The sequence below is a fragment of the Neophocaena asiaeorientalis genome, unplaced genomic scaffold (assembly GCF_003031525.2).
Source record: "Neophocaena asiaeorientalis asiaeorientalis breed wild unplaced genomic scaffold, Neophocaena_asiaeorientalis_V1.1 scaffold275, whole genome shotgun sequence".
Taxonomy (NCBI): Eukaryota; Metazoa; Chordata; class Mammalia; order Artiodactyla; family Phocoenidae; genus Neophocaena; species Neophocaena asiaeorientalis.
Genome location: NW_020173679.1, coordinates 6,314,347 through 6,331,290, shown reverse-complemented (window position 1 = coordinate 6,331,290; position 16,944 = coordinate 6,314,347). Strand labels below are relative to the sequence as shown.

At 43.5% G+C, this 16,944-nt stretch overlaps 1 protein-coding gene across 10 annotated transcripts in view; it reads left to right on the top strand.

The window, feature by feature from the left end:
• VPS13D (vacuolar protein sorting 13 homolog D) overlaps window positions 1-16,944 on the top strand; it is a 244,422-nt gene that overhangs the window by 175,551 nt on the left and 51,927 nt on the right. For all 10 annotated transcript variants that reach the window (XR_003003764.1, XR_003003763.1, XM_024749924.1 and 7 more), the window contains one exon: window positions 14,257-14,389. Coding sequence is in view for 8 of the 10 variants with exons in the window: in XM_024749924.1 (XP_024605692.1) it covers window positions 14,257-14,389 (133 nt within the window). In the remaining 2 variants the exon portion in view is untranslated. The remainder of the gene's footprint in view (window positions 1-14,256; window positions 14,390-16,944) is intronic.

Here is a 16,944-nt window from a genome sequence, read left to right as displayed (position 1 = left end):
CGTTTCAGTGGATTCCTAGAGTGAGGTTTTTGTTTTTTGGGGGTGGGGGGGGGGAAACAATCTCCCAATTTTATTTTCTCATCTTGTTCCATGAAGTTCTGAGGTTCATTTTAAGTCCATTTGGCATTCTTCTTTTGGTAGCATAGGAAGCTGAGGCACTTATCTAAAGATTAAGAAACATCCAAGGCAATGATGTCCTGTTTTCCTGCATCTCTGACCCTTATAGACTTTACAGCAGTTGTTAAGGGTTAGGATTAGAGGTTCAAGATCCTCTGAGATGCCCCATTCCTATCCATCAGCAAAGCCACAGGCACCCTCTGAAAAGACATGGTAGGAGTTCCATACATTCCAGGGAGTTCTTTCTGCCTTGTTTCCCACCTTTTGCCTTGGACTGTAGATGGTTTTTCTTTTCCTACCTGGATGCTGCCTCGTGGATACAGCCTTAAGCTTGTGTTATACCTGCAGCCCAGGAACATGCCTGGGCTCCTGCTTGTCTGGGAGAGGTGCTCAGAAATCAGGCATTAACTGCTACTAAACATGCTCCCCTTTGTTTCCAGTTATGCCCAGCCTTATGGGTGTTGAGGGGACACCATTATATGTTTTGATCCCTGGTTTGTGTTATTTGCTATAGGAACGTGCCTTCAGAGCCTTCATTTAATAGAAAAAGAGACAGTGATGCCGTATCTTTTAAGAGATATGGGCACAGAGGGAAGAAAATGGATGAATAATAACTTGAGTGGAAGGGAAAGTTAAAGGAAGGCATTTTTAAGATTGAGCAGATTCAATTGTATCTGTCATTCTGAGAAGAAGAAGCCAGAAAGACTGAAGATACAAGGGAAAAAAGGATTGATTGAGTGATATCCAAGACAGGGTCTTACAAGAGCACAGAGGAAGGGGTCTAGGTTTAAGAAATAGCTCACTTATTCAATTTAAGGTGGGTGGGGGGTAAGGAAAGAGGTTTTTTTTTTTTTTTCCGTTAGTGAAGTAGAATCTATCATTTCTGTGAAGTGGGACTTGGGTTAAGTGCTAGTGAGTTGAAAAAGAATGGAAAGCAAATCTTTATTTTGCTCTAACAGTGTTTAAGACACTGTCTGGTGGTATGGTGCGAAGATGACCAAACCTCCCTGGCTCCCTGTCATTGGAGCACGCACTCCAAGTCTTTCAGCATGCTGCAGCCCATGTAGCCTTGTGAGCAAAACAGATACAGCATGTTTACATGACAGTCGGACACCCATACTAATAAAGCTACACTCAGAAGGAGTACAGCAGTGGTAACCCTGCAGGCTTGTATGCAGGGAGAGGCCATTCAAAGGCTGCGGAGGCATCCGTGACGGCTGACCTGAAGTTGAAAAGTCGTAGACCTGGAGCCATTTCTGCTGGGCAGGGGAACGATAAGAGTAGTAACTGATGGGGGTACGTCCCCGTAGTTAACTTTCTACCCACCTTTCTACTAGATATTTCCATCTTGGGTAACAAAGGCCTTTCTTCCTAAATCCAGACCAATGCCTTTCACCTGTTATTTTCTGCTCACGTGAATAGTAGCTATTTGCAATATATTATTGATTATCTAGGAAATAATTGAAATTTAAGATTTGGGTATCTTTTGAGTTTAATTTTAATTTCATAAGCTGTGTCCATAAACATTTTCTTTTAGAGTCAGACCTCTAAACCAGCACTCTCCAATTGAAATATAATGTGAGCCACACTTGTAATTGAAACTGTTCTAGAAGTCCCATTAAAAAAGTAAAAAGAAACAGATGCAATTATTTTTAATATTTTTATTTAGCCCATTATATCCAAAATATTATCATTTCAACTTGTAATCAATATGTAAAAATAATTGAGATGTTTTACATTCTTTTTTTCATCTTAAGTCTTTGAATTCCAGTATATATTTCACACATACACCATATCATAACTCGTACTGACCACATTTTAAGTGTTCAGTGGCCTCCTGTGGCATGTGGTCGCCTTATTGGACAGTTCAGCTCTAAACTAAGAAATGAAACTAAAGTCATATGATGTTAACTTGTAGCACGTGTTTGAAGAAAAGAGTTTCAAGTCCGTGTGGTAGACTCGATTATGTTAATATGCAAGCCCTCATTTCTCTCCACCTCTTTTTAGTCAGCTTCTTACTGAGGGGTTCATTTCTAAGATTTTCCTTGCTTTTAGTGGAGGAAGGAAGGTGCTGAATGGAGAAAGGACCTTTATACAGTCTGCTTTTGTCTCCATCATTGCAATGAGAAGTTTTCTACAAGATTCTAATAAACAGCTGTCCAAATTACCTTTATTTTTTTCCTTAGGTGGTTTCTTTCTGTTTTTTCACTTTTCCTGCCTGAGTGGCAAAATTTAGAAAACATTCTGGTTTTGATGTCTTTGAATATGGTGATATTTCAAATATAGGCATAATTTTAAAGAAGTTAATTTTTATTTTAAAAAGTGAATTCTGCCTTTGGTGGCATGTTTAGAAAACAAGTTCCGTAAAATTTTTTTTAAATTATGGAAGAGTCATACATAGAGTATCATATAGTGTATGTATACTTTAAAGAACTATCAAATGAATACCAGGACCTACTGTTCAGCTTAAACTAGAATATTATATTGATAGAATAGAACATATTAGTAGTTTTGAAACCTCCCTGATCACGTTTCCTTCCTTCACTTCACACCCTGAGGTAATTACCTCTGTCCCAAATTTTGTGTTAATCGCGTCTTTTCTGTATGTAGTTTTACCATATTTGTATGTGTCACTAAACAACTTTGCCTGTTTTGAACTTACATGCAAAATCAAACTAAATATATCCTCTTGTGACCTTTCTTTTTTAGCTCGACGTTACGTTTTGGAGATCCATCCATGCTGACGTGTGTCTGTAGTGCATTCATTTTCATGGCTATATAGTATTCCATTGTATGGATGTGTCACAATTTATTGACTTCACTGTTAATTAAGACATTTGGACTGTTCCAGTGTTTTGCTGTTATGAACAAGGTTGCTGTTCACATTCTTGTTCATGTTTCCTGGAGTACATGTGCAGAGTCTCTCCATTATATACTGAGGAGCAGAGTTACTGAGTCATAGAATATTTATTTGTCCCATCTTTGTGTCTTTTTTATTTTCCTTCTCAGATAATACAAGGTCCTTATAACACTTTACCTCCATTAATGCTTTTCTCCCCCCCCCCCGCCCCCCGGAAACATCTTTATTTCACCTATCTCTTTGAAAGACATTTTTACTGAATTTAGAATTCAGGATTGGCAAATTTCTTTCATCCCCTGAATAATACCATTCCGTGATGCTCCATTATTCCTGTTGGAACTGCTGCCAGTATTATTGGTGCTCTTCTGAAGGTGTTATGTCTTTTATCCTGTGACTCTTTGTCTTTAGTTTTTAATGATGACGTGCCTAGATATGGTTCTCCTGTTTAGGATTTGTCAAATGTCTTTAATTTGTAGAGATTTGGGGAAATTTTTGTCTTGTGTCACTTCAGATAGCACTTCTGCCGCTTTCTCACTCTTTCCTCCTGTGACTCCAATTAAATGGAAGTTGGACTTTTAAAACCATGTCCTGTCTCTTGTTTCTCTTCGTGCTTTGATCCAGATATTTTCTGCTGACTCACTCTCTAGCTCACTAATCCGTTTTGGTGCTCTGTCTACTCTCCTGGTTTCATCCATCTGTTAACATCTTAATTTGAGTTCTCTGCTAAAATTCTCCGTCTTTCTATAAATTTTTTTCAACATTACTATCATTCTATTTTAAACTCTGCGTCTAATAACTTTAATGCCTGGATCCCTAGTAAGTGATCTTGTCTGGGTTTTTTTTCTTAGTTTTCAGTCCTTTTGTTTGACTTCCATGTCTGGTAGTTTTTATTGAATGTTGGGTGCTGTGTAAGAAGTGTTTTAGAGCCTCTGCCTGATATGATTTTTCTCTGGAGAGGATTTATACTTCTTCATCCTTCTACTTTCAAGTGCCCAGTGCTTTGATTTCCCCTCATGTGCCTTCCCCTGCAGAACTTACGTTCTGAGCTTTTCATTTGCAGTGAGGGGTATATAACAGCAAGAATTTTACAGAGGGACTTATATTTCAGTACAGATCAGAGCGTGATGCTTAAAGAGAAGAACATGGGGAAGGATGGTCAGTGGACGGGAATGTGTGTCGGCGGGTAGAGACTATATCAGCCTTAACTCCTGAAATTATAAGAGATCCTTAAGGAAACTTCGTCCTAAAGAATCAGTTCTGTTTCGGCAGGAAAATGGGTGAATCTTTTTTACAAACAAGGGTTAATTAGCTTTCTTCTAGGTTGAAAGTACAGTGTACCAGAGCCCCTATTTTTCTATCTTTCTAGTAATTGAAGGTTTTCTTTTAAAAGCAACACAAGACATCAGAATAGGTCCATTAAGTCACCTTTGAAAGGGCACCTTTTGAGTTAAGTGGATTGTGTTTTCTTCCTCATTCCAGGACTTGTTTTTTTAGACCTGAAATCTGTTGACCTGGGAATGCCTAATTCAGCAGGATTTTAAAACACCAGATCTGCAGGAAGTAGATGGGTGTGAATTCTGAATGTTCTCTCCCAGGTCATCTTTTGCGGGGTTGAAGGATATTAAAGTTAGGAACACCTACTAAAAGGCCACTAAGGAATCCAGGGGACATCCCAGGCAAATACCAGAGGCTTCTGAGGAGCCCAACTGCAGTTTTTAAATTTTAGTCCTTCTGAAGGGTGGGAACCTTTGAGTCTGTTTTTAAAAGAACCTTCCTGTGGCCTTTCTTTGAGCCCGGGATCAAGCCAGGTCTCAGGAGAAGTGAGCTAGGACTCAAGTACCTTGGCGCTGAACTGCCTCCATTCACCCCCCCACCCCCCCAGGAGAGGCTCACCTTCCCTTGTTCTCCCAGGTGCTGAAGCCCAGTTCCCCGCCTGCTGTCTTCTCCCTTGCATCCATCACACTTGCTGCTGAGCAACCTCCCTGACACGTGAAAAGTTGGCCCTTGTATCTCTAGCTCCATCCCATCTGCCCCCATGCGGTGCAGTTAGTAGGAAGAAACAGCACCTTGGTGTCCACTGAACGTTGTATTCCTCTCAGACTGGGGGAGGTGGGCTTGGGGAGGAGCAGCGCAGCAGAGGTAGAGAGGAGGGGAGTGAAGCCGGAGCTGCAGGAGCCCTTCTCACCCCCGCTAGGAGCATGGTTGGGCTTTGCTGATTCTCTCCCCGCAGCCCTCTTAGCTTTCCCTCCCCCATCTCCCACCCCCTTGTATGTGTGTCTCCACCTGTCAGTTACTGGCACACATAGCAGCCCATGCCAGAGCGACAGCCTCTCTGCAGCTAGATTTGCTTGACCACATCAGCTCTGACGGAGTAAATCTCTCCGCTTTGGCACTCCACCTGCTTCAGCAGATCCTTCTGTGAGAAGCGGGGAGGAAGAGCAGGCCTCTTCACAGGCAGGGACTCTTGCAGTCACTGGTCCCAGTCCCCGCCCAGCGTGGCTTCCGTATTTCTCCCCCGCTGCAAATGGTGCACGGGCACGGGGGCCTGGCGTGGTGTAATGTGGTCCACGCGGTGGGCATCCACAGAACCCCCTCTCTATCTGGGGCCTGTTTCAGATGTGAGGGTGAGAGCTTTGGGGAGAGGGGGAGATGGATTTTAGGCCGCATGGCCTAGGGCAAAGTGTGGGTGATGGAAAGGGGTGGGGTGTCTGAATTGGGGTACTCGTCAGGAAAGGGGACTGGAGCCTGGCCCTCTTTCTTATCCAGGAATTTGCATGTCATGTTTTGGAAACTTTTACACTTCTGTCAGCTTCCTTCCTTTGTCGCCACCACTGCTTGGGAAAGGAAAGATGTCTACCTGGCGTCTCTATAAGATTTTCACTGGCATTCAGGAGGAAATTTTCCTTGGAGACAAGAACAAAAATCACAGTTGGGTTCTCTCCATAGATTATCTAGTATCAAATATATGTGGATACTTAGCGGCTTAGCAGGCTATTGTTGGAGATGATCATGGTCTTTCCAGTTTCTTTTTTTTTTTTCCTTCTAGTTTTATTGAGATATAATTGACATACAGCACTGTAAACATTTAAGGTGTACAGGATAATGATCTGACTTAAATATTACGTGCATCATGAAATAGTTACCAAGTAAATTTAGTGAACATCCATCATCTCATAGAGATACAGAAGAAAAGAAAGGAAAAATGTTTTTTCCTTGTGACGAGAACTCTTAGGATTTACTCTCAACTTTCATACATAACACAGAACCGTGCTAAATATATTAATCATGTACATTACATCGCTCGTACTTAACATGTTTTATAACTGCAACTTGTACCTTTTTACCACCTTTGTCCACTTCCTCCTCTCCCCACCTCCGCCTCTGCTAACCACAAGTCCGATCTCTTTTCCTATAAGTTTGTTTGTTTGTTGAAGTGCAACTGACTTACAGTTCCTGGTACACAACATAGGGATTTGATATTCCTGTGTATTTCAAAATGCTCACATTCAAGTCTAGTTATCATCTGTCACCACACAAAGATATTACATTATCATTGACTGTATTCCCCAAGCTGTACATTTTATTCCCGTGACTCATTTATTTTGTAACTGGAAGGCTGTACCTCTTAATTTCCCTATCCTGTTTCACTCATCCCCCACCCGTGGCCTTTCCAGTTTCCTCCGTACAACCGGATAATAATAGAGTCCACTTCGCAGGGTTGTTGTGAGGATTAAACTAATAAATGATTTCATAGATGCCACATCCTCAGGACAATGCAGTAAACATTGTTGGCCTGTGTTTACACTTCTAAAAGTTACGCTGTGGTCTTCAGCAGTTGGAAGCTCTCCTTTACCCATTCTGCTCATACGCACTTAAAACTTCACTTATTTGAAGAAACCGGTTGGGTACAGATTTCTTTCTAAAAAAAATCTCATCATGGCATTTCAAACCCTTGAAACACACCTGACTTTTTCAGTAAGAAGCTCAGCTTATACTGGTGCCTAGCATCTGTGATTGTCCTCTATGATGTCACCCTTCTCCTTTCTTCCCAAGCTTTTGGTATTAAAGAGAATATATCTATTCATTTGAAATACAAAGTACATTACAAGAATGAAGTCCTTGTGACTGGGAATGAGATAAGCTCGAGCTTCTTTTCTATTGTGAAATGTTCTGTTTCTGAATTTCTGCATTTTGAGAGTCTAGTCTATTTATAATTGACTTCTTTATGCTTTCCTTTGTTCCAGAATGGGTATAAGGTGACTCCTATATTACAGGATGAGACATGCAGGGTTCAGTTGGGGAGGAACGGGGAATGGAGCATGCATTAGAAGAAAGAATAAGATTTGCAGTAATAACCCTTGGCATTTACACGTTGCTTTGTGATTTTTCCCCGAGTACTTTTAAAACTAAGGTCTCTTTGGATTAACCCAGCAGCTCCGTGGATAGCATCCTCCCTGTTTTACAGACGAAGACACTGTTCCCTAAGGAGAGTGTGTGTTTTGCTCATGTTCATCCGGCTGACACCAGTGACAGAGTTGGGATCCTTGCTACCCAAAGCCTGTGTGCTTTCCTAGTGTTGAAATAATTGATCTGCCCAATCAGGCATTATGGTGTGACCACCTCGGAGAGATTTTTCCCGCATCTCAGTCTGTCTCTCGGTTCATTACTGAGGTGCGGGCCATTTATGCGTATTGAAAACCTTGTTGGCATGGCAGATGGAGGCTTCAAGGAGTGGGAAGGTTATTCCCCTTGACTAGCAGTAATTGTAGGGAAACCCACCTCTGGCTTCCCTCCGTGTGCTTGAAGGGGTTTTCAGTGGTAGATAAGTGGGTGCCTGGCTCCTCAGCACGATCCCCTACCCCTTCTTGGGGGAAGCCTACGACGAGGCCTGGCTGATACAGAGCGAAAGCTGGGACACCATCCTGTCCACAGCTGGGTTTAGAAATGCGTCCTGCCCACATGATCCTTTATAATTGATGTAGAAAAAAAAAAAGGGAAAATTGGGCTTGACAGACATGATACTTGTCTGTTGTCGAAAATCAGTCTTCCTGATGCTACCCGTGTGTATTCCGTTTATTTCTGTGCTTTAGCCTTCTAGCAAACTCTAGCAATCCTTCTTAAAGGAAAAGCAAAATCCTATTATGAGAGTGCTTCAATCCACTCTGAGCTTCTAGATTAATCTGAAACAACATCTGAGTTCACAACTGGGTCAGGAAGATCAAGAGGGACTTGCCAGTTCAGCAGGCGTGTGTCTTGGGCTAGTTAAGAACCAGGCCAGGCTTGAGGTCTGACTTTGTTGCTTTTATGTTCAGACCTTGTGTGCTGAGATAATTCTGGGTGGTTTTGGATAACTTTGTTTCTTAACTGAAAAGGAGTGTCTGTTGCCTGATAAGTGTTTACCCATGAAATAGCAACATGGTATATGTCTTAGGGTAGGAGGGCTTTTAGATCTCCAGAGCTCTCTGCACCCCACCCCCCAAAAAAAAAAAAAACCCAAGGTCATTGGTTTAGGCATGTTAGCTGGAATAGAATGCCAATCCTAGCTTTAAAATGTCTTTATTATTCTTATTCAGGGTCTCTTTTCTGGATTCCTTCCCCTTTCTCTTTTTGCCTTAAGGGCTATACATAATCATAACCAAGTAGAACTGAAAAAAGACAAACCTGCCCCACTTCTAGTGGATAGAGATCTGGGGTCCAGAAATGCCTCTTTCTTGCCAAACCTCAACTTGTTCCATGCCTTTTTGTTTGTTTGCTTTTTTTAAATGCCGGTCCCCAGTCCCAGCCTCCCCCCTCCACCATTTGGCCAAGTGAGGACTAGCTGTTTGGTTTGCCTTGTGTTGGTGACAGATACCCACTACTTGTTGGATCACATTCTCCTTTAACTCTGCTCTGTTCACAAGTATCACAAAAGGGCTTTTCAATGTTAAGGCAAAACTCAGACTCCGAGAATCATTTTTAACTGTGGCTGTTTTAGCAATACGAGTGAAGTGGTGAAGACCTTAGTTTTGAAGCGACTTAGGTCTTACATGACTTAAAGGAGGTTTTCCTACTAGTATTCTGGCAGAGTCAAAAACGACTCTGCAGTTTAAGCCTCCAGACTGCTTGTAAGAAACTTGTAAAAACTGATGACCTCCTGTGTGCCAGGCATTTTGCATTATCTCCTTAACCCTTCAAAGCAGCCCTTTAGACTGTTTTTTTCAGAACCAAACTGAGGTTCCAGGAAGTTAAGCAGCTCTCACCAGCTTGCACAGCATGCACGGTAAGGACTTGACTCCTTTGCCCCTGCCTTTTGACTGTGTCATGGCAGCACCCCCAGAGTTCACGGCACCCTTCCTTCTGGCACCGTATAGCTGGGGTTCTGGGTTTCCACGTTCTATCATAGCTTGTTGGAGGCCATGGCGGCTCTGAGACCTGCAGCCGTACAGCCTTACACTGGAAGAAGGACTCTCCCTCACACACGAACTCCTAATACTTCTCTACCTTTTCCTGTGCTGCGTGGGTCACATCGGCCCTGGTGACAAGGAAGATGCTGTCATCAGCAATAACTCAGTGGAGCAAGGATACTAAAGAGGAAATTTCCATTAGGTAAATAACTGTGAAAGAAGAACCCCAGAGCAGGGGGAGAAATTCAAGCCCAGGCTTCTGTTACACTGGCCAAATATCTTTGGCATCCCATGCTTGCTGAATCTCCTAAAAGGGTCAGGAAAACTGATAGGACGAAACAGAGGGACACAGTGTAAATTTTTTCTCTTGCATCATTCCAGCATCTACTTGAATTTCAGTTTTATAAAATCAGCTGTTCTGAGCCCGGCTCTAAACCCAGGCTAATTTGTAGTGGCTCCATTTCTGTAGACAGTGGGGTTATTTTTGGAAGGCGGGGTATTGACACATAGTGTGTGTCAGCTACGCAGTAGAACGGGCATCTTGAAGTACTTCTGGGATTTTTACCCCCTTGCTGAAAATACGGCTTTATAGAAATTAATGACTTCTGGCTGTGGCCAGAATTCACAAGTGTGGCATGTGCTAAAGCGTCCTTCAGTGAAAGAAGGGGGGAAGTCACTGTTGTTTTTGCAAGGGTAATAGCAGGTTTTCTGAAGGACATCCTGTTCCTTCAGAACCTTGCATTTTAGCTAGGACGGTATTCACTTGCAGCCTTAAGTTTTTTGTGGACTTGAAATGGCTACCAAGTGAGCTATATTGACCTAAGTCCCTGTAAATGCTCTTTCTGGTGTTGAGGTGTAGCTTACACTGAGTGGAGTTCCGAGTTAGCTACAGATCACCCTCCAATTGATAGCTCATGCTGTCTGCTCTGGTGCTTCCCTCCCCGACAGCTTCCGCTGTACCGGGGACACACCTGCCAGATGCTTTATGTGCTCACTGTCTCATTTAATCCTCACAACAACCCTGCAGAATCCGATTGTACCCATTTTGCATGTGAAGAAATGGAAGTTTGGATAACTCAATACTGTTTTTCTTGAGTGCTTCGTGTATTAGGCTCTGTGCTAAGTGCTTTGCACGTTTTATCTAATCCTTATGGCATCCTTGTAGATGGCTATTATTCCCATTTGAAGATGGGGAAACAGAGGCTCACAGAGGCGAAGTTACTTGTCCATGATCTCGCAGCTATTAAATGTCACAGTCAGAATTCGAACTCACGTGTGAATGTCTTTCCCTTATGCCACTTACCTGTCTTCTTGGAGGAGGGAGGCAGAAACAACTTGTGATTTATGCTTCTCCTTCACAAGCCTGGGGCGCAGTAGGGGTTCCGTACATGTTTGACTGATTAGTTGTTTGACTGGGTGCAGAGCTGGATTGGACTTGCTTGTATCCTGATGATTTTCAGCTTTCCCTCCAGTGCCTCTGGGATTGGTTTTCCTTTGTTTGAGTATCTGCCCCCAGGCTTCATTTCCCATTTGGAGCATCTGCTATGAAAAAGTTTCAGCCTGAGCTCGATTTTCAATGCATATGGCTTTTCTTTTTAAAATGCAGAGGCAGAGCTGGGGTGGGTGGTGAAGCCTGTCCTGCACCAGCGACTCCCACGTGATGTTGTAGCTCTCATGGGAATCTCTGCTCTGTTTGGATGATCATTTTCAAAGTCAAGGACATGTGTGAAACAACGCTTCCAGCCTCAGGGAAGACCAGTTCCAGAGGGCACCCATAAAGAGTGCTTACTGGAATCACCTCCCCCTACAGCCCATGTGTTCTCACCCTTTGAGGGAGAAATAAGATACGGGGTGTGATTTACTTTCCCACTGAGGTGGGGAATGAGAGATGGAATTAAGGATGACTCAGTGCTCCCACAGTGAGAGAAGGCCACAAGCTTTGTGGTGCCCTGGATTCAAAACTCAGAAGCCCAGCGGACTGGCCTGAAGCCCAGCCTCTGGCCCTTCATCTGGCTGGCTTCGGTTTAGTTCCTATAAAATGTCTCTCCCTGTAAAATCTTATTAACCTCTCATCAGTACGGGTTTGGTCGGATCATGGATTTTCTACATCATTGCAAGTTTTCTGAGTTCTCGACGTCACATTTCTAGGGGTGAAGACTTTTGTAGTCATTTCCTGTTAATACAATATCTTTGTACCCTTTACTTCCACCCACAAGTGACAAAGGACAAGCCCAGTTGGCTTACACAGTAATATTTTAATAGATAGAGAGGTGGTAATTCAAATTGAATCCCTAGAGTAGGTGGAGTGGGCACCTTTCCAGGGCAGTGGTGAGGCCCCTGAGAAGCACATGGAAGAATCCAGCATTTAGAGGGACGAGTGATCTCTTAGGTCATCTTATCCCATCCTCCTGAGGTCAATATGGTGTTTTCGTGCAGAAAACACCCAAGACCGGTTGGTGCTGGGGTGCCGGCGCCGCTGCAACAGAATCAGCTGGCAGTTAGGCTCCTCATAGACCTTGGATATTAAACTTGTTTTATTGATGGACGGGGGTCAGTTATAGGAAAGGGGTTGGTACTGGGCAGTTTGCCTGGATTATTCCCCCATATTCTCCTGGGGGGAAAAGTATTATGAGTTTTTTAACTTCTTCCTAGTTGGCTGCCAGGTAAACAGGACGTTAATTTAATATCCCTTCCAGGGAGATCTCTCTTCTCCAGGAAGGTAAGAGTTGAACCGCCCTCTCACCTTTTCTGTAATATCAGGGGGAGGCATTTTTGTCCGTACCCTAAATGAGGGCCACTGGCAGCCTACATAATTCCAGAACGTAGCAGGAACTCTTTCCAAAACAAGGGTCACATTTCTCTCTTTTCACTTGATTCCCAAGTGCGTGTGCACTTTGTGTTCCAGCTTCTTGTAGCTGTTTCATGTATGGAATTGTTATCTTCCTAACGAGACTATCATTTTTGAGAATAGGTCCAAGGCTGCTATTCATTTGTATCCTCAGCAGTACCTAAATCTGTGCTGGGCCCAGAGTAAGTGCTTAATAAAGACATTCTAACTTGGATCATAGATCACAAACTGTCAGAGCTGGAAAGGATTTTGGAAACCACCAAGTCCAACACTCTAATTTTATAAATGGTACCACTCCAAAAATTCACTTTGGAGGCTGGTGTTTATCTGCTGGAAAGAGAGGGTTTTTTGTTTTGTTTTGTTCTGTTTTGTTTATGTTAAAGCCTAGTGCAAATGACCATAAATCTAAACCTGTGAAAGGCTTTCTTCAAATAGTGCAGGATGTTCCTCCTTGGACTAGTAGCTGACTAATAATAACAGTAAGAATGCTGACTAGATTCCTACCCTGAGCCGCTGTCTCTGATTTTTTTAGCCACACGACAGTGTCAGGACTATCTCCATTCTCCAGATGCCGAGAGGGAGGTGCTGCGGTCAGGCACCTGGCTCAGGGTCACGTGGCCACCGGAATGGTTGAGACTAGTACCTGGTTTGGCCAGACCCCTGAGCTCGTGGCCCGCAGGGGCTCTCAAGTGGGATCCCCCACTTAGTACAGAATCCCATGGTGTCTCCATCCTAAAGGAAAGTGTAAAATCACTTTTCATTAACCAGTTCTCTAATTAAACAGGGAGTGACAGGGAAGGTTAGGCAAAAAAGCAAGTAATGATAAGGATTGCATCTCCAGAAAGGTCCATGATCACTGCCTGAGATCATAAAAGCTTTTGGTCAGAGGGAAAGGAATGAGAGCTCCCAAGTCTTGCTCCAGGAACCGTTGCTTTACATGGAACTGCTGTTCCTTCCCCTAGTCTCTCTTCTGTGCCCAGAACTCTCACCTTCCCTCGTCTCTCGTGTCAGAAGCCTCAGGACTGATGGCTTTCAGGGCAGATGTGTGTGCCCCTCCTTGCCAAAGCGGAATGAAATAGCCTTGTGATGGCCAGGCTGCCAGTGTACCGGGTCCTCACCGCAGGCTGTTTGCCTCGAGTCGTTCCTCTGAGCTTTGTATCTAAATAACATTCCTGTGAGTTTTCTAAAAGGTTAGTCCTGGGTCATTGGCACTTAAACCACTTGTTTTGGTAGATCCTTCTCGAGAAGGTTAATTACATATTTGATATCCTTCCCTTTTTATGTCTGAATGATGAGGGTAAGTACCCTGTGGTTTATTAACTGTCACTTTAAACCTTTTCAAATTGTCTTGTGACAAAACAGAGTTTTATGTCCTTTTTATCCAGCTTTGATGGATGAGACAGCTTCTCTGGTTAAAGTATGCCAGGATAAATAAAATCTCTCTCTGATTGGTGGGGGAGGATTTTGCATTTGAAGTCATGGGTTCAAGTCTGCCACTTTGTATGGAAGGTAACCTAACCTGTTAACCTTTCCATAGACTTTGTTTTTCTTTTGACAAATGGAGCTGGGCACCTAGGCACTTGGTAACTGTTGAATAAGTGGAAGAAAAGGCATCTCAAAATGTGGATGCCAAATCCTGAAGCAACAGTTGGCCACATTTCTATTTTGAATCCCACTAATTCTTAAGGCAAAGAGCCTCTGTCCTTACCGTTATAGAATCCCAAAGCTCACCTCTCCTCCCTGAGGCCATTTTGTTATACCTTTAATTTTTCAGTAAGTTTGCAATAGGACTGTGAAAGGTAAATGTCATTATGGACTTTTAGTAGTCGTTTGCAAGCCTTGTGTCCACCTGTGTAAATGTCCCACAATTGGTTTTGTGTCCAGTGCTTGAAAACCACTCTTCCGGGACACACAGTATATGTAATTCAACAATTAATCTCTCTCTCATTCAGTATTTACTGACTCCCGGCTAAGAGCAAGGGAAGGTATTTATTTAAAATAATTAAAACAGTAAAAAGTCTTTTCCTTCTGTTCTGTATTCATTCCAGTTTGCGGGGACGTTGTCAGATGGCTTAGGGAAGACGATGGACAATCGCCATCAGTCGGAGCGGGAGTACATCAGATACCACGCGGCCACGAGTGGTGAACACCTTGTAGCTGGCATCCACGGCCTGGCTCATGGTGAGTCATGTGATACCAGGCCGCAGAAGAGTGGCTCTTCTGCCCCAGTTCCTCGGAGGTGCCTTTTGCCCATCCAGTTGCAAGAGGAAACCCTAGCTTGGTATCTGGGTGTGCCTGAAAGCCCTGCAGGCTCTCTTGTTCTGTCCTCCCTGGGTTGAAATGTCGCAGCCTGTGAGAACTCTTCATTCATTTTCAAAATGTGCACATTGCAGTTCCTTCCTGTTCCCTGGCTTCTGTCCCCGAAGTGTCCTGAGGTATAAAGATCGGAACTCCTTTTTAGAATATAGGACTGCTGCTTCCAGACTTGCCTTCTGCTTACGGATTATTCCTTCCAGAGAAAGCAAGATGTGAGACTGGCTGCCAGGTTTGTGGCCCAGACGTTTTTGAGTCTTGTATAAATGCACATTCACAGGGATTATAAATCCTTGTGCCCAAGAGATGTAGGAGATGGCATGAGCCTCTTAAGTCTCTGAATTTGTTTGAATTCTGATTTTTAATGTTTCAGTCTGACTCATTTGCCTTTTGTTGCATCAGCAACTTCTCAGCATGGCGTTGAAGGCCCCTAGGAAAGTAAACCCAGCCAGCTCTTCCCTCCACTGTCCCCCAGCCGCACTATATTTCAGCCACCCAGAGCCATGTCCTGCTCCGCAGACGTGCCTCCAAGTCATTGATCACTCATGTTTCTTCTGCCCTCCCCTTCTGTGCCTCACTTCCTTGCCTTTCATAATCCTACTCCACCTACAAGTCTCAACTCAGATGGCGTTTGCCCAGCTCCACTGTCCACAGTTAGAATCGATGATGATTTGAGCACACAAGGCAGTCTGGGTTGTGTATGTAGCTAGCTCTGTGTGTCTTGCTTTCCTGATGGGCTGCGAGGGCCAGGAGCGCATAAAGACCACCTCTAGTCACGTTTGTACTTGGGCAGAGCCTCACGTGATGCCTGGCGTATAGCTCATGCTTAGTAATGGTTGTAAACTAAACTGTTGGTACCAGATTCTTAGGACTAGTCTGAAGCTATCAGAAGTTATATCAAGGTTAATCAAGTCTTGATTGTCTGCATTTGGAGGAAAAAAGAAGGAATAGACATAATAAAAAAATCATGTTTTTCTTAGTTTTTGTTTATCAAGTTTCCTAATGGTGAGGATTGGATCAAAATACCTCTGCTTTTCCTCAGCCTGCCCAACTGGAAAGCGAGCAGCCCCCAAGGAGACATCCAGCTAGAAGTAAAATTTGGCTGAAATTGATCTGTTTATGGACTTGAAAAGTTGATTGTTGGGCAGTCATTTGGGTTTAAAGATTTAATCATTCTTTCTAGTAACTGTAATTCAGAGGACTGGTTTTTTTTGTTGTTGTTTTAATGAGTATAAAGTGCTCTGCTATGTGTACTTGTCTTTATCTGTCCAGCATCCTTGTGATGCAGAGAGAAAGCATGGCCGTCCTCACTTTTTAGATGGACATACCAGTGTGCCAAGAAAATCAGTGATTGGCTCAAGGTTGTAAAATCCCTTCCAACCAAGGATCCTTCAGATAATATGTACAACACCTCCAGGAGCCAGTTAGGCCATTCTAAGACCAAGAACCAGTGGCCTCATCCAAGGAGGACCCATTAAGCCCTGGGATATATGAAAGCAGTAGCCTAGAGTGAGATCCTTCCTTCAGGATGAAAAAAAAACCCTTAAAAGATAACAAGAACCAGAAGCAATTGAATCTCCTTGGTTTAAACACTGGGAGGCGTGCTCCGTTCTCCCTGTAGGCCCTGCTTGACCCAGGTTTAGTAACGTTCTGTCTCTGTCACGAGCTTTGTCCAAACGTTTGGGAAAGGCATATTGCCTCACTGGAGCAAATGGACCAGGATGCAAAAGAAAGGTTGTGAATTGTTAGTACATTCTCACCCAAGGAATTTCCTTTACCAACTTGTCTCATTGGAGCTGAAGCGTCTAAAGAGTCCTCATACCCCCGCTGTCAAAGGGTAAACACCCTGTGAGTGTCCCTGGCACAAATCCTGGAAATGCTTTTTCCCTGCAATGCCTGTGTCCTCTCCAGCCTTTGCCAACTTCTGGCCACTTTTGAGGCTCTTTAAGGTCACTGTTGTCAACTTTCAAAATGTTTGGAATGTCCTTTTGACTTAGGTTGGTCTTTTGAACTGGCTGCATTGAGGGTCCCTGCTGGCTTTGGCAGCTTTGGGGGTGCCCTTCACCAAGGCTTCACCCTTTACTCTGATCGCCTACACCTGTTTCAGCGAAGCGTGCAGTAGCTTTACCCCATTTCAGACATTTGGTGGTGTTTGTCAGTCACACAGTATTCTTTGAAAACTGAGGATTTATATTTAGTCATCTCTCCACCGTATGTTTTATGGGATCCCCACTTTCCCCAAGGGCCCTGTTTGCTAGTCTGTTGATTAATCCTGCGTCTACACCCTCTCCTGATTGCGCATATGCTATTCATGCTCTAGAATTAAAAAGTAGTCACTGTTAACCTCTTCGCTTTTCTTTCTTTTTTTTTTTTTTTTTTTTTTTTTTTGGGTCGCGGGGCCCCCCCCCGTTTGGGCCTCTCCC